At 36.1% G+C, this 18,825-nt stretch overlaps 1 protein-coding gene across 2 annotated transcripts in view; it reads left to right on the top strand.

Annotated features, from left to right (window-relative positions):
• Window positions 1-103: 103 nt before the first annotated feature.
• LOC100649561 (laminin subunit alpha-1) overlaps window positions 104-18,825 on the top strand; it is a 199,341-nt gene continuing 180,619 nt past the window's right edge. For both annotated transcript variants that reach the window (XM_003393188.4, XM_012309608.3), the window contains exon 1: window positions 104-1,135. In XM_003393188.4, coding sequence (XP_003393236.2) covers window positions 1,015-1,135 — 121 coding nt within the window. In that variant the 5' untranslated portion in view covers window positions 104-1,014. The remainder of the gene's footprint in view (window positions 1,136-18,825) is intronic.

Below are 18,825 nucleotides of genomic sequence, written 5' to 3'. Positions count from 1 at the left end.
GTAACCGCTAAAAGTGTGGAGGGTGAATGGTGAGGGGTGGGGGTTGGGCAAAGAGTCGTACTCGGTGGTGGCTCGACACTTCGGTTCAGTTCGCTCGCGGCGCTCACACCGTTCGTGTTTCTCGTCGGGCGTCCTGGTTTCCTTTTGGAACGGTTTTATCGTCACGACCGTCACTCGAAAGGGACCTGTTTTCGTACATACGTAGGTGAATATGCGCGTGTAAAACGTAGACAACTACGCAGAGAATAAATACGAAGAATACGACGGAAGTGATACTAACGCAGCGAGGCGTCTTTGTTTACGAGCGACCGATACAACATCGAAATTGGCGGGAGTGAGATAGAAAGAGAAAGAGAGAGAGAAGAGAGAGAGAGCGCGCGAAAGGACTTTATCCTGCGACGGTGCAACAAGTGAACGTTGTCACGTGGAAAAATTGCAAACGAATCTGATATTTCGACGGTCGTTGAAAGTCTCGCGTACGATGTGTCAGTTCGATAAAGGGTGAACGTGGTTGTGTTTCTCGATTTCGATACGTTCGTTTCATTTTCCAACACGCGAATCGGTTCCATTTGAGCGCCCGGTGTGTTTCGATAATCGATTAATCGAATCTATCGATCGACTGTATTCGGTGTGCGTACTTGCGACGTTTCTCTCGCGGTGTGTAATCGCGGTCGGATTTTTTGGTTACGTTTCGCGCGGCAAACGGCGGGAAAAATGAACGTCGATTCGAACGACTGGAACTCGCGAGTGGCCGACACGCGCGATTCGAAATGATATCCGCGGCGTCGATGGAAACAGAAGACACCAGGATAAAAGTGCGAACCACGAGCGAACCGTGTCCGGTTCACCAACGAATGTCGAGCGTTGTGATCGGCGTGAAATCGTCCCACGATTCGTTCAGTGCCGAAGACTAGTTAAGAATTTTGCTGTTTCCCCTTTGATTTACGAACCGCGTGTGCGTGAATGGTCGCCTTTGTTCGACGATATCGCGAATTGCGAATATTCTCGTGAATCATGGCTGTTCGAATGCTCCGCTCCTCTTTAATGTTACGAAGCCTCTTCTTCCTCTTGTTGCTCCTGTGGAACCTGAATGCCGCGCATGCTACTCGTGGATTTAGACACAACACGAGGCATGGTAAGTCCTTTTGTTTGTTTTTGTTAGTATTTTCTTTCTCTCCTTTTTTACTTTACTGGAACTGGGTAAACAGAGCGCTGGCGACGTAAAGTTTTTTCTCAGGAGACATATGTATACCGTCCAGAATTGTTTATGTGATGGATGGTAAATTTTGGAGCATATTACGTATTATAATTTCTTTCGTATTTAATAATGTTCGAATCGAACATTATTGTCATTATAATTTATATTTTCTATATTTCTTCTTGTTTTTCTTTTTAACTCTCTAATGAGTATTTTACTTATTTATAAAAATAAATATTGTACTGTGTATATTATTTGGCTATAATAACTCCTTGCACATTTATGTCTAGTTATTTTCCCATTCAATGTCAATAATAGCCTGAAATTGCATTATAAATTGCCACCAAGCATTCATTAAATATCGCAAAGTATTCTGCAATTTCGTCTTACGAATCTTATATCAACATCGTCACGTGCGTTATACATAAGCAATAAAAAGATAATACTTCATTGCCGTTTCTTTTTATTAGTCATATTACTTTCGATAACGATGACATTGTTCCGATTCCCGCATAATGACCGCTTTATTTTTTAATACGATTCATCACCAGTGTCACGAACTTCTCCGCGTAACAATGAATGATTACACTTCTTTTCCTCTTATTTCGCGTTAGACATTTTTAGGAATTTTTTACGAACTAGGAAACTGCTTTTAGCGAATTCTTCTCGATCAAACCGCGCGAAATTTAAACTTCACACTGTCTCACTTTGTTTTCACTGAACACGGAGGATGAAAGCAGCGTTCATCCTCTGTGTTGCTCCAAAGTGAAGCAAAGCAAATTCGGCTTTAAACTCTCTCTCTCTCTCTCTCTGCCTCCCTCTTATGAGTTTATATTGCTCGAACGTAAAGAAATTGAATTCTAAATGCCACAAGTAACATTTTCCTCCTATTCCTAGAAAAGCTATGTCGCTATTTTGGCATCGATAGTGGCACAGCTCGAAAGTATGTGAATTTGAGAGGAAATACTCCGTAAAATTTACGAAGAACTCTTCCTGAGTCTCTACGAAAGCAGTACAGTAAAATACCTTCCATTCGTAGCATCACGAAACGATTGATGAATCAGTATTGTTAAACTAAGGCCAGGTTGATAACGATATAAGTAATAATTTTGCAGTCTGACGCCAAATTGATGGAATTATAAATATACATACCATTTTACGTGATAAAGATAGAAACATAATGTAGACCTTCTATCCGATAAAAGCAAATTTGAAACTTCTTTTTAGTCGTGCCACCGTTGTTGCCAGGTAGCGGTGTTATAACAGGCGAAAGAGGTGAACGAACTCATTACTCGATTTAATACATTTTTGACAGATTACGATTTAGACCAGTGACGTGATACAGCGTTATTTGCATAACGTAGATTTGCACAACACGCTAAGCATAATGCACATGAATCGCCGTTTACCCGTAATGTCTCAGATGTTATGTAGACAGGCGAGTGCAACGGCACTCGACGAGATCAAGATAGAAGCTTTTTATTGCCGCGGTACAAAATCATTCCTTCGAAATGTATTTGCGCCCGTTCCTTCCAGCTCAAGCGTGCGCCTCGTTACGCGAATAATTTTTTACAGTTATTGTGACAGTTTTACGGGCTTTTTTCCGAAGCGTGCACGCGTGTAGGCTTTTATTTCATCCTGCTGCAATTTCTGCGTAAATTCCATTTTAAACGTACGTTTTCGTATTTTTCAAATGTCGTAGGCGAAAGGATAGGTAACATCGTAACGATGGACTTTTGTTTGTTTTACATATTGAAATAGGTATGATCTTATGCGTTATAAGCTACATTACGTAATTTTACAATTTTTTTTTTTTTTTATGTATATATATAGATATATATATGGATAGGTAGATACAAAAGATTTTAAATAGCTCCATTTGAAGGTATATAGACAATATTTCTACCTCTTCTAATAGACCGTTTCCTTTTTCATCTCACATTATAGCCATATCCTACGGTAATCAATTCCGTGAAACCTTGAACCTTTAATCTTCTAAACATCCACCGAATGGTTTCTGCGTAATATCCGTAATAACTTCCGCAGCTTCTAACCTCCCGCCTTTAATTGAAGCCTTCAACGTCTCGTCTGTACCAACATCTGCCTTGTTTGAACTAGAGCTCCCTGTAGCTCCTTTTTAACGGCCCAGTTTTCAAGGTGTACAGGCTTCTCTTAGGTTAAAAGCAGGAGGAGGCAATTAAGGACTCGAATAAGGAAGAAAATTGCACATTGGCAGTTTTATAGAAATTTGTTAGATTCGTAGTCGATGAATTATTAGAAACTCGATTTGGACGAAGAATTTTTAACCATTTCAACCATGTTATATAAGGAAAGAAGCAAACTATCGATTAAATCATTTTGCAGTATCCAATACGAATACCTACATTTTGCATTACAAATCAAGCAAGTTGGTATGCCGATTATTATCATAAATTCTTCAAAGATTGAAAGAACTATGTCAGCAGCGAAGCATGTAGATTGGTATTTTTGTGTAGCATGAAAAATATTTCATGTCCGTGTACACTTTCGTTGGAAAAGTATATCTGATACGAGAAAAGATACTGAGAACGTTAAACATACTTTTCGAAATTACGTCATTGGTCGCCAAGTTTTAACGCCATTTCCATCTCAGTGATGATAACTTCGCAGTTTAATATAAAGTAAAAAATATGTAAAAATCAATCGTCAATTCATAGAAATTCCGAGACTGGCGCGTGTACTTAACTCAAACTCGTTCTAAAAATTTGTGGACGAATGCTCGCGGTGTGGTCTTTTAAAATATGGGTGAGAATTTAGACGAATCACAACGACTGCGACCTCGTAAAACACGCGTCTGCTCCAAGAATATTAAGTGTCAGGACATTCCGTGCCTCCCGCCTCTTTGCTTTATATTTAGCAGCAACTACATCGAATCGGCATAGGGTGGAACGCGAGCGCATCCTTTGCGCGATATCTAACGCGATCGAAGACGAATGTTATCGATTATTTTTCACACCGATGCTCGGTGATACGAGACCGGTAAGATGGACATGTTGGACACCTTGATCGTGAAATTGGACGTACACTGAGTCATGATAAATATTTAGTTACTATATAAAACCTTTTTGTGTATATATTGCGCTGCTTATAACGAAATATGTAAAGAATATGAAAAATATAAAGAATGTAAAATTTGATAATTACTCGAATGACTGTAATGTTTATATTGGTACAATTTGAGACAAATTTGGAAATTCGTATAGAGATTATAATATATTTATTACCAGTAAGAAAAATAGTAATGATAAGCATAAGTATAATGAGTAATAAAGATCGTCTCGGCGAATACACATCGAGGCTGATTAATATAGCGGATAATCGACTGTTTAAATACTTTTCTGAGTGTAGAAATTCTTTACAAAAATATCGTGTATTAAACATTTGTAAAAAATTTATATCAAACCTTATTGTTTAAATATTATTTTCGATAATCAAAAATTTGAATATTGTAGTATTTTAAATATTCGTTGGAATGCATTAGGAAATTATTAATTATTGTTACAATTATTAATTGGACACGTATAAAAGCACATAAGAGGTAATTTGAATAGAAATGTTGTAGAATTAAAACTACGTGCGTTGCAATTATCAAGAAACTACCGCAGTAAAATTTGCTGTTCTTGGAACTACTTTCTTTTCATCTCTCGAAAAACTTGATCGAAAGTTGCAGTTTTAATAGCTCGGATGCAAACTGGCAATTATCGCGCTACGTCGAAAAGCAATAAATACGAATAACGTTCAATAATTAGCCATTTGACGTTCATAAAGTTTCCTACACAGCGATCCTAATCAACTTCCAATCCTCCTATCGATGAATACGTGGAATACGAACTGAATGCATAATATCGTTACTTTTGTCAGCCTGTATATAGCCCTTTTTGTACTACAAAAATGATCATATACGTTCATCGGATGTTCATATATACTACAAGAATCCTCTGCTATTTAATATTTCGATCATCCGATTCTAATAATTTCCTCTTATTATTAAAATAATAGACAAAAGTCTAAAAACTACCAAATATAAAATAAAAAAGAAGATAACATCAAACTTCGAGATATAACAAACGAACTGTTCATCAGCATCACTGCGTTCTCGTAATCATCTTCTTTTCTCATGGTTTCCCGAAAAATGTGCTCTAGAGTGGCACTTTTAGTGGGTCAGACGCAACCGCGTAACTATCATTGCCTCGTGGAACGATAAATAAGAGTAACACGCGATAATTAACGTTCACGGAGGGTTAGTCAAGCGGGATCGATCGATCGTATACACACAGATAGCGGTTGCTCTGGCAAGCCGCTGCCGCCGCCGCCGCCGCGATCGAATCTTCAAGATATCGAAAGATCGAGCTGGCACTCGTCGGCCCGCCCATGTATCGCTTCCTGTTTCTCTAATCGGGCTGATCGTTTCTCTTTACACCCGATATTAATGTCTATGCAATAGCCGACGTAAAACCGTAACTGCATATCTTCCAAGCTATTATTATCATTACTATTATTACTATTATTATTCACGCGACAGACGATTGCCGAGGTGCAAGCTGTCCAGGAAACCAGATTCTTCTTTATGGTAAGTAAGATGATTGAGAGATATACATAAAATGCGATGAGTTTAATGAAATAATGAAACGGGGTAATTGTTGTTGCGGCTGCGAAACACTAATGTTATTCGATATTCCTGTAATACAAACGTTTAGAAGATTTACGACGTTTTTTTACGTTTGTAATACAATTTTGCATATTTTATGTTTGGTTAATAGTTTAATGGTTTAATCGAGTTTATTGTATTCGATATATTTGAATCAGTATTTCGGTCATTAGAATTGTAACAGTATCATAACTTGTAAGTTATCGAGCTGTCCTTATCATTGAGAACAAGACTATTGATTTATAAGCTTTCGTAATTAATTACGCTAGAGCCTGCATTATCCGAGCTAACAGAAACACAAAATTGTACGAATATTAGAATTTTTGGAATAATAGAACAATCACATTTCTGATATGATATTTTATTTGTTCAAATACAGATTGAGCATAATTGATGGTTTCTTTAAATATTTATGCATCCCATATCCTGTTTCCTGTCACGTAATTGTTTCAACATGAGTAATTGTACAGAGTTACGTTCTTTTTGTACTTTGAACTATCGAAGGTCTTCAAATGCCACGAATATTGACATAAGAAAACATTTATTGTCGCTTTCGTTTCCATTTTTGTGCACAATCGTCGTTATTATCGTCCTTTTCGTAATGCAATCATTTCATTAGGGCAGTGTATTTAATATTTTTCTACCGCTGCCAGCATCTGAGGAATCTACGCGACTTAGATAATTTTTAATATCATTTTTTCTCCTTGTAATGTCTGTGATCGTACCTTTCCCAACACAGTGAATTTTTGCTAGTTCTGTCGCAATTACACACTTTCGAGTTTTGTAATTTTGTCGTACTTTGTTTCCATAGTTAGAACGCTATTATTATAGTTTCATACTAAATTCTTATAATCGGAGTTCGTTCGATCAAATAAAGGAAATTTTGCGTTATATTTGAACATTGATAAAATATAAAAAAAAGGCATCCATTACTGGCAAGTATTATGTTTGGATATTAGGAAATTCGAATTAGAGAGACCCTACTGTATATAAATATACATTAATAATGTAAAAAGTTATGAACGTATGTGTTTGATCGTGGAAAATTTGGGACTTTCAGTAATTTCTTTTCGATTAAACACTTAATTGCGGTTTAATGTGAACATAGTATCTAATGCACTTATGGATGGATGTGGGTTAATTGCGCGGCGTTGCCTCGTATATCATTGCGGTTTTCGTCGTTTTATTACGCTTGCATTGTATAACGTTGTCATTACGATGCTTATAAGGAAGCTCGTAATTTTCTCCTTTTTGATTCGAAGTCTAATTATCTTCCGTGCGTTACTCAAACATCGTAAAATGATAATTGAAATTTCACGATACGTATTTTGCTTGAATTAATACGACCAGTATGTAAATTACACCTATAATATTAAACTCGCATTTTTATGATACTTTGAAGCCATTTTAACGACATTCTTAATTATTTAATTCGCCGACTTATCAGCAAGAAGAAATAATTTACAGTTAATCGTTTCCTATATTACTCGATTATTACTTTAGAAGTTTGTTTAACATATGATTTCAGTTTACCACAGAAACGATAAAATATATAGTAAATGAAACTCATTTGTCATTTAAACAGTAACATATATTATTGCTATGTTTCCTAACAAGGCAATTTACTACAATACGTTTCATAACGAGGTTGTGTACCTTGTAATTGCTAATTTGTACTCTTTGACAAAACTCACATACCGTTACTATAAATCTATCAATGTGTCGACAGTTTGGATGCCTATGAACGATAGTATCATACATATACATATTCAGAAATCCGCGAAATACACTTTCCCTGACATAAATAACGGTTGAAATACAGTGAATGAGGCATACAAGCCATTGGAAGCGTGGCTAACAGAGAATGGATTGGAACGAATTTTAAACTCGAGTGAAATCATTGGTTCGTCTTTAAACGCGCGGTACGATAACAGTTTTACAACAGGATACGGTCTCTCCTCGTCTGAAACGGCGCTGTTTCGCGAACAACCGGGCGTTTACGTCGATTCGCCGGAGCGAACGATTAAATTCGCCCTTTCGCCGAAACTAATTAAATTAATGATCCCTCTGCGAGAACACCGACTGCCCGTTTAGATATCGTGCAATACACTTGGTATATACTTGTCCCGATCGCTAACCGAGACATGGGCTGGAGCCGCGAGTTTTTCGTTTCAACTATGTCCGTACAAACGGCGCTATTCTACTGACTCGTGCTATAAATTCGCTCATATCTCCTGATATTGGTTCTCGCGCCCATTCGGCGTTAGTTAATTGTTATTCACTGGTTGTTCGATCGCGATGTTTTAATTTCATTTGACGACGAATATGATCTCTGATAGGCGTGCGTCTCCTGAAAAGCTTGGTGGTTTGATAAATACCAAAGTATTGGTAGGATGTGAATAAACGAGCTAATAAGGGGATAAAGATCGGATGGAAGCTTGGTTCAGTGTACACATACTTGTTGCAAAATGTTCTCTTTGCTGTCAGGTTGTTTAACTGGTCGTTTGGAAGGGGAAGAAAAATAATTCTGATAGATATGCTCTGCTCGTAGTTGCGATAGTAGCGAAAGAATCTTCGAATACGATATCTAGTACATTGAGAGTACGCGATTTAGAAAGTGTGCGCAAATTCTTCTCTGCAAAATTCATTTTGTGGCAAGGTCTATCGTGTGGTACATAAACGTTCGATGAAGAAGCGATCGTGACTTTCTTGAATATTAGCTGTAACAATCGTAATGAGATCGTCGTTAGTATGATTTTAAAAAATTTTATAAGGTGTAATTTCAATAAGAGATAATTCTAATGTTCTAGCCATTTGCAACATAATTTTTTGCGAAAGGTTTCTTTCTTGCGATCAAAAGAACATTGCTTCTAGTTAAATCACGAATACTTGGTAAAGAAGAATTTTTCTTAAACATTAACTGTTACAATCGAAGAGTTCGTAATAAAAATGATTCTCGGTTATGTCTATCTATTTCCATTTCTTTTTCTACTTCTCGTCAGTGTCACAGCTATCATACAAAATCTTTAAAAGAGGTTTTACTAAATTCATCTTCGTCTCTATTATTATTTCAACGAAAGATCTACTCCGTAGAACACAATTTATCACTTCAGTCTTCGCTTATTCCTAGTCGGCCCCTTATTTGCGGTCAAACAGCTTCTAGGCAGAAATAAGATAAAATGTTCATAGAAATCTATCTTGGTGATCCTGGTTCGCTAAACGGACGGCTTAGAAGTATATCTCAGAAGATTACCAGCGTCTCGGTTCGCTTGTATTATCGTGTGCGGTTGTGAGAAAAAGGAGCGAGAAATTATGAGCGCCATATCTAACGGTGATTAAAATATTCCGCGTAAAGCACCGGCACTCGCGTATCCAGCGTTTTTGCGGGGTCGCGAGCAGGCAAATCACCGCTGGTCGCTCGAAATAATTTCATTCTCGTCTTGCGTATATCGCTCTCGTTTTGTTCCTGTTTAAATGCCGTCGCGCTGGGCATGCAAAGTAACACTGCCAACGTGTATGTACGTGCCCGGCGTGCTGGAGGGTTCAGGGAGAAACTCTGCCTCGTGCCCTTCCTTGGTGTATTTAAGGGAATGCCAGGCTTGACCGTGACAAGGGCGATCGCCTTGAACTTTGCCCTCTTAGAACCTCGGACATCCCGATCAAATCGAATTCGCCTTCTGTGGGAAGATTCGTCAAAACGTGTTCACTCTTCCGAGATTTATTTGTCGTCGAGCAAGCGTGTACGTATTTGGAATAAAATTGAACACGGTACAGAAACTATCAGATATGCAAAAGATTCTTTCTTTTTTCAATTCTCGTTTATTTATATGTAATACGTGTATACATTATAGATTAATTAAACGGAATATTTTCCTCCATTTTGTAAAAAAAAATTGCACTGGCACATTTTTAGATTTCTCCAATGTTTCGAAAGTGCTGTCCGGTTAAAGAGTGCTGCATCGATCGTCGTGCTGTCTGGAAGAACTTTCCAGCTGAAGTTAAGGACAGTGATTCGAGCCACATACGGTCCAGCGTCGTCGATGTCGCTCATCGCGGTCACTGTTTCCCTTGCGAGATTATTGTCGCCAATCGATCATGAAGTTGGCGTTTCAGATAGATCAATAGACATAAAAAAGCGATATCAATTAAAAATAATTGCACGTGAACGCTTGGAAAAAAGGTTAAGGTAGAAAATAAACACCATTTTCCATGGAAATGAAGGATTTTGCATTTGGCCGACAACGATGTTAACGGTAGAAATATAGTAAAACAAGCGGTGGCACAGTCGTTGCCAATGCTCCAAATGCCAATTTTACCGCTTTCTGTACGATCATGGCCTAACGAATAGCAAATAACCCAAACCAATTGAAATGCATACACAATAAGCCACGGCAATAGATTAAGAGCACCAAATTTTAAAGAACGTATCGTCAAAATCCAGGAAAATGTTACACGTCAACAGGATGACCGAATTTTTTTACTCTTTATTTGCGTGAAAAATGATCCTTACTTTCGGCTCAACGAGTTCAGAAACCACTAAAAAAGTGTGTTTCTAGCCAAGTATTTTACGGTTCAAGTACTATACCAGAGTCAAAGTTTTAATGTAACTTCGATGACGGTGCTGTGTCTTTTTATTGTGTTCGAAACTATAGAAAGCGTGTAGTTTGGAACTTAGTATTTGCACAAACTGCCATATCCTGCAGCAGTGCTGTTTATACAGCAGCAACTTTGCCACTGCTGTACACGCAACTGTTCTTTGATCATTATTTGCACGCGGTTTCCTCTATGGTAGATACGTTATACCTGCAATCTTACGTTCTTTATGCGGAACGATGAAATATTTGAAAAAATGCTGTGAAGGCATTTCAGTTTGCTCAAACAAATTCTTCCAGCGTGAAATATGATAGCTGAGAATTATTTTTTAGAATGATCATTGCAGGTAGTGTACTTATGATCGTATTCTGTTGAGCGTTTGCAATTGTATGCATCTGGTGGCTATTTAAAGCTACATTTATGAATACAGATTTTTGTTAATTCGAATATTATTGTTCGTGTGATTTCGTATAAATTTAACTTGAAATTAATGAATGGATATTTGATTATCAAAAATATGAAAATGATAAATATTTTATGAATAGAAATTTTATAAGGCTATTTATAATTAATTATCGTTATGAAAGATTTAGAATGATCTTGTAGAAATAGAAATACTATGAATATAGAAGAATTTCATACATTTATAAATATTATGAAATACAACTTTTGGGTTTTTCGTTTAATTCAATTACGAGTTTGTAGCTTCGTTTAAATATTCAAACAGACATCAAATTTTGAAGGGAATGCGGCTGCACGAGATATTTCTAAACAGAAATCCATCGACTGCGCATGTTGGGAATTGTAAACTTACAGAACATGCCACTGTATCCTAAGTATACAATGTACCTACCTACAGGCACCATATTGCAGTTGACAAAGAGTAAACTTTCTTTTTTAAGAAAATTAACTTGAAGAACTGTACGTAGAAGATCACTCTAAATTTTGTAAGTTCGTATCGATAATATAAATAATACGATGATATGAATATATTGATAGTAAAAAATTAAGAAATCCACGCATTTGAAAAATTTACGATTACTTACATAAAAGGTGTATTTGAAATAGAAAACGAAATATTAAGAATTTTTTTATTTTTTCACATTCGAGCGTTATCAAAAATATCAAACTGAAAATTTAAATTACATTTTGCGAAAAAATTACATTTTGAAAAACGATTTTTTTTTTTTTAAGGAGTGTTATTGTTACTTTAGGAATACTCGCAGTGAAATAAGAGAGAAATGTTTCATATTCCAGCTCTACCATAAAATTCCCATTTCCGACGTAATTGTTTGATGAAGAACCAGTTTCACGGACAAGGTTCGATGAAATTGCTTTTCGATGCAGTCGACTATGGAATCACGTTTATTATGAGCATAGCAAGGGCACGCCCACGCTTATGATAAAATGAATGTTCAACCAAGATCGTATAGTTCCTTGTTCAAACGTGACCCTTTTACCAATTTAAATATTCCTGAATTAAACGCATGCGGGTTTTCGATTCAGTTTGATTATTCGACACGAAAACAATTCACTTCGTTCGATTTAAAGTATTTAATCAGTGAACCCATGCTTATTTAATTCTTCGGAGTATCGTAAGATACATGATCTTAAGCAAATAAGGAAACTCAATTAAAAACGAAATTAAGAAAAATTAAGGGAATGAAAGAATTTAATAGCACCTGCAGTGTGAATTTAGTAAAATATGAGAGCATAGAAGGGTCGGCAACAGTGATTGTCTCGATTATTTCATTTCCTTTTGTTCTTGCTCAGCCGTTATTGTACAGCCAAGAAACGTGATATGCATTCGCAAGAAATGAATGTTCGTACATTTACATTTCTTATTTGAATTGTTGCTTGGTATAATCAGTGAATGTTAAATATAATTTTTTATGGATTTTTTACAGAATCAGTTATCATAAAGTTATAAAGCTTCTGAGGTATGAAATACAAATTTTTAATTACATGTTTTTCTTAAGATTCGATAATTTGGATAACTTGGATTTTTATTCTGCTTAAATTGTTATTAAATTCGCTTTGTTTTTGATTTTTAGTTGAACAAAGATCTTTTATTATAAATTTATAATCAAACGTCCGTAATAGAAGAAAGGATCGTTTTCGTTAAAATTAACCTTTTCTCCGAATAATTTATTTAAATACTTTTTTACATATATACATACTCGTATAGTAAAATACTTTTATTTATAAGTAATAGTTTACTAAATGAAACTTTTATATTTCGATGAAATATCTCATTCTACTTATTATAATTTTCCGTAATAAATCTTTACCACCATTTTATCGGTTATTTCGTGGCAAAATAATATACGATTCAATTTTAATGTTGTGTGTCTTTTCTCTACGTTCTATACTCCTTTAATCTGTTTCATTAATTAAATTCATTAAGAGTTATTTACGAGGGGTGAAACATTGATTACAAAAGACAATCTATAAAATAAAGGATTAAAAAGAAATATGACATACTTGATCATGTACGAAGCGATAGTTTGAAAAAAACAATAGTTAAAATAAAGAGAATACTACAGTTCTTTCTAGTTCAAAGGTTATCAGTCGTTCTGTTGACTCTTGCACTCGCATTTTATATTATTTGGATATGTAATATCGATTAACATAAATTTTTACTTTTCAATTAATTGTGATAGGCGATTCTGACATTTCAATATAAAGTGCTGTAATTTAAATTTTTCTTTAATTATTTGATATTTTGTGGCGAATATTTTATGTCAATTTTGATAGTTTCTGATTTGTGAAAGAAAAATCTCAGATACTATTCTTGTGTAACGAGACTAAACATTTTTCCATTCTTTACAATAATTGCTGAAAATATACAACAATAACGTTACGTAAAATATAGTGTATTAAGCATTTTAGAGATACCATCATCAAATAAAAATATCTAGAAAAGTGCAAATACAATGCATGGTTAGGGTAATGCGGTAAAAAGAGAAAGTATACTATTATATAATAGTGCGTGATATGCTTAAATAGGATTAGATATGCTTAGGCTCGTCGATTACAGGAGCTGTGCAGCATGCAAAATTCCGTGTTGTATGTTAACATTTTTATGATACGAGGCGGAACATGGATATTTTAATTATATTTACGTGCATGCAGAAGTAGAGGAAAAATTGAAATATCTATTACGTACTTTATATGTAAGTACACGTGAATATTAATAATTTCACACGAAACGAATATTATAAAGAAATCGTACAGTGATATCGGTATCCCATCGTGTTGTTTTGATTAAATATCCCATTCCTGTATTAATCAACCGGTTTTCTTAATTAGCGAGAATTGTAGATGACAGACGATGAAAACTACATCCTTTCTATTCTCGTTATTCATAAATGGAAAAATTGTCGAAGAAGAAAAAAGGTTATCCATATCGAAATATTGAATATATAATGTATTATTCAATAGTTATTAGTTTCAGTGGAACGAATAATTAATTTCAGTAAGCAAAAGATTGTCTGTAAAAATTTGTGAAAGTTTAACGTTCGTTTAAACAAATATTTGTGTTCCATTGATATATTTATTAACAATGAAGTTATTAAAATTCTTTAGTATTAGAGAAATTAAAATGTTTCTTTAAACAATTTAATCATTCGTTTAATATTCTATAATTAATATAATTGTTTTTAAAGATAGACGCGACGTTTACAAATGAAATCTTTTCTAACAATTATTCAGACCTCTTGTGAGAATCAAATTTGAAGCACAGATTTCTCTTCGTTATCAATTACTGTAAGTTTAGCCTGATCTTCATGCTATTTCGTTACGTCCGAGCCTAAATGATTTATGAGATTTGCCACCCTCTGGCACAGTTCATGGCACCATAATCCCTGTTTGCTGTTGTGGCTATAACATCTTCATTTTTCTCGATTCACAATGCACTTGACTAATGGATTTCATCCCGCACTTTCATTGTTCGTTGAAAGATAAGCAATCCTCAAAACGCGCGTGTAATTTTGGTTATTTCTTGACAGACTGTTATTTCAGGGGTATAACAAATGAATCCGGTATAAAAGTAGATAGTTTGCAAATTACAATGCATTTCGAAAAGATAGAAATATAATTTTAAAGAGATATATACCGATAGTTTCGCTTAAACAAATTTAATTATTCACTTTGATACTTCACTGATATTTTTAAACAATGTAAATATCTAATTTCTTACGGAATAAAAGAATTTCTTTTATTGTCAATAATTAATATTAATATTTTAATATTTTTCATTATTCATAACCATTTCCTAATCTCTTCACGTTTCATATTATTCAAATTCATCTGTTCACCTTAATGATACCGTACATGTACCCGTTTTTACGTAAATCATATCTCAACGCTTTAATGTTTCTCCAATTTGCAACACTCTCGAAACGTGTTAAATTTTGTACGCTCATAAGATATTAAACGTAGGTATATCGTAACCGAATCATCACAGACGAGGCACAGAACGAATCAATCGGAATATTCCTCGGTTCGTTTCGCTCGTCGTTTCACGCTGCTCGCCTCGTAAACTTTGTTAAACCGTCTATTTCACGCAGCATCGTTAGCAGCGTCGTAGGGCAAGACGAAGAGAGAAAAGATCAGCCCCTAACATCCGGCAAGTTGTCGATCTTTTCCCCTAACGCCTTTATTCGTCACACCTCCGCTTTTGTATATGGAACGTCGCGAGACCGGGTATTTTTGTCTCGTCTCTCCTACTAAATCGTGATACCTACGCGTGTGTTCTGTGACCAGGTCTAGCTGCCCGTTTCACATATCCAGAGGCTGTCGTGTCGAGTTTCACCAGACCATTAATCGTTCGGTCTTTCGAACAATATGGATATTTTCGTTTGCGCAGAGCGTAATAACTCGGCATTAGTCTAATTACCATTCTAAATCGATCGGCGAGTCTAGATAGCGTTCATTGTTCTACTCTACGCCATGAAGATTTATTCGCTGGATGACATTCGTTGTACACCTTGCCACCCTGATCGTGGTCGAGATATCATTAAAGTGTCGTTTGTAAACGTCAGATTTATGTTAGATCGAGCTCGAGCGGCCGGATTGCCTTCTTTGAAATTGAGATTAATTTTCATGCTGGCCTTTGTAGACCTTTCAGTCAGGCGATGATTGCATTTTGTCCCTTAAGATTTCCAAGCTAAAAATAACTACAGTCGTGCATAGGATTTTTTGCTCTGTTAAACGCGCTCTAATTGCAGTTGGAATAATTTGAAATGTGAAAAAGAAATATTACGCCATGATAAGTATTATATTATATTTCTTGTGTTGAAATCTTCCTTTCGATACCCTCAAATTCCATCTATACGTATTTAATCTGACTTTGCAATTCATTTCCCTAACTTGCAATTTTTTAGCCACAGACCATCTCCAAGTTCGTTGAAACATTGAAATTCTTCCACGAAATTGTTAATTCCGACAATGTATGAAAATTTCCCCAAGCGAAACATCTAAAGAGTTGCAATTACGACAGTTTATACCAAAACTATCTCTGAAAGTTCCAATCAGTATCTACGTCCTGAGTTGCTACATCAATTTCCTCATCTGGCAATTTTTCCTTGCCAACGCCAATTTCCTCCCACGATCTACCGTGGAAACGTATTGAAAAGCAGGCAATTTCCTCAAGTCCCGCAATAGCTTCCCTAACGCAGAAACACCCAGCGCGTTTGCCAGCATGTGTTCGTGGAAAATTAGAAGCAGTTAGTTTCCCGGTAGGGAGTCCGTGATCGAGACATCTCGAAACGCGGTAGAACCGTGGCTCGCCTGTTATTATTTATGGTTTAAAGTCGGAATAGTAATAGCCGTGATTCATAGCGCTTGAAGCCGACAGCTTCGTCCGGCGACTGTCACCGATTGCAATGTCGCATTAAGCGGGCAAAATCCGGGCCCGTAAGTAGAAGCTATTTATACCGATCCACGATGAGCCCAGTGCCGTATACACTTATTTCTTAGCTAGCTTCCTCTTATCTCTGCTTCTATTCGTTCCGTTGTCGTTGTCTTTTCAAAAGCACGAGTGCTCTCTCCACGCTTCCTCTTTATCTGTCTAGCTTGAAAACGGTTCATGGTGAATCGGATGGGTCCAATAGCAAACATGTAACTCGAGATAGCATTTAAGTGCTTCTGGAAAAGCGTTTTGTAGATTTCTCCCTTTTCTTTTTCTTTATTTTTCTCGTTTTTCGCTAAGAATTCCAATACTTTGAAATTTAGTTTAACAATGTAAATTTTGTTTCCTTACGGCGCATATTTTATTGCAAGTCGAGTGTAATAGGATAACGTATCCTGTTCATTTTTCTGCTTGAATTTCCTTTATGACGCTGCAATACAAGACGATAGTGTCTCAAAGGGTGGACAAAAAGACGACGCTACAACCCGGAAGTGAAACACGTTTCTGACAACTACCTGTGAGTGTCATCAAGGTGTACCATGAGAGTACCGCGCAATTAACACGAGATATGCCTCCAACGTGTATCCTCGTGCCGAGTAGTGTTATATCAGAGTCGCTGGCTTCGTACGTCGTATAAAGTGTTGCGAGCCTCTCTGGTTTTCCAGCGTTCCACTTCTCGATACACCGTTATCAAATGATTCCGCTCAAGTTCAGAGAAAAATTGCTTGGAAATTATTTGAAATTATAGAAAATAAGCACTGCGTGGAAACATTTTTTAATCAGGCTGAAACAAGGATGTCACTGATTGCTTTCAAACAACTGTATCGTTCATTTTATCTTAACTCGTAATTAGCCGTACCAGAGCACGTAATCGTACTAGATGTATTTCTTAATAGAATTTATTGTATTTACGTGCTTATATACCGATCTTTCAACGTATGACAAAGTTTCATTCGATTTATATACCGCGAGACCAAAAATAAAAATTAATAAAGAATAATAAAATCACATATTTTTAAAGATTTACGTTGTTGAACCACATACTAACTAATAAATGTAAAAAGGAATTCGTAGATATAAATTTACGTAGTAGTAGTAGTAGATTTGCGAACAAAAACACATACGCATACAGAAAAATAAATTCATTATACAGAAATGATGCGTAGGAGCAAATTCTAAAACGTTCGTTTTTTTCTCTCCTTGGCTTTGGCTTGCGAGTAAATAGGGCGACCGTTCGTTTGAGATGAAATCACGCTCAGCTTTTTATTTGAATCTACCGGAAGTAGAAGGTGGGCGAGCAATGAAGGGGAATCCTTGCCCGTAAAACTTGTAGAGGCGCGCTTCGTAAATAGGCATCTTACCGAGACAGGAAGTCTTGCCAGATGCTGATCGTCTTTCTCGCACGATGCCATTGCAATCACGTTCATTGCCTGAAGAATACTCTATCGAATTTTAATTTATAAAATGTTAATTTCTCAAAAATTATTATAATAATTTATAAAAGGTTATTTAATAATTTTACTCAAATAAATTCGCTCATTGCGATTTCTATAAATTACCTTTCTTTGCCATAACAAGAATTAGCTGTTCAGACCATCGCTCTTATTCTATGTGCCTATTCGTAAATCGAGACTCGGTAATAGTAACATCATCGACCGAATATGCAAAACCGCTAACAAATACATCGACCAATTCGCCTTCTTTGATGATCCGAATTCAAAATGCACGAAAGTTGTACTCGTGAATTGAGACAGAAATTTGTCTGTCTTTGTACGACACTATTATGTATTACATATTATACATTTATTGTTGCTCTCGTTTTTGTGAAATTTTATGGAACTTTTATCGTTTTTATCGTTACGAAACGTTTATCTTACTATGCTCCTAATATTTTATTTTGAAAAAGAGATTTTTATCCGTTGATAAAGTTTATCGTTATAACATAGAGAATATTCGAATTCTACGTTTAATCCGAGCATGAAATTCTCAAATTATAAAGCTTATTAGAAACGAAGTGGTAAAAGAAGGTAGAAAAGTAGCGCTATGAACGAAGCGCAAGGGAAAGCAATAAATTAGCGTATAAGGGAAATCTATCTATCGCTTTATTCTCGAAACGACTATAAATGCACGATGCAGCATCTGATACGAAGTGACGAGTACCTCAATTGTCGGTAATTTCTGTCTGGATTTATGCGAGATGCGTGCGGTCTGCACGCGTTCTCGCGTCCTCGCGCGCATCCTTTTTAGGGATATCGCTCGCGCGATTCTCCAGGAAGATTACCAGCCCTGTTACCTGCGTGTTGCCGATCGTTATCGGGCTTCATCGGAATGCCGCTACGCGTCCGTGGCACAATTTGTACGTTCCGACAAAGCTGGACGGCGTTTTGTTAACGATAAGATCTCCTAACGATAGTAGCTCATCCTTGCTGTCGT

The sequence above is a fragment of the Bombus terrestris genome, chromosome 1 (genome assembly GCF_910591885.1).
Source record: "Bombus terrestris chromosome 1, iyBomTerr1.2, whole genome shotgun sequence".
Classification (NCBI taxonomy): Eukaryota; Metazoa; Arthropoda; class Insecta; order Hymenoptera; family Apidae; genus Bombus; species Bombus terrestris.
The sequence above is the reverse complement of the archived record's forward strand: the minus strand, read 5'-3'. Positions and strand labels throughout refer to the sequence as shown.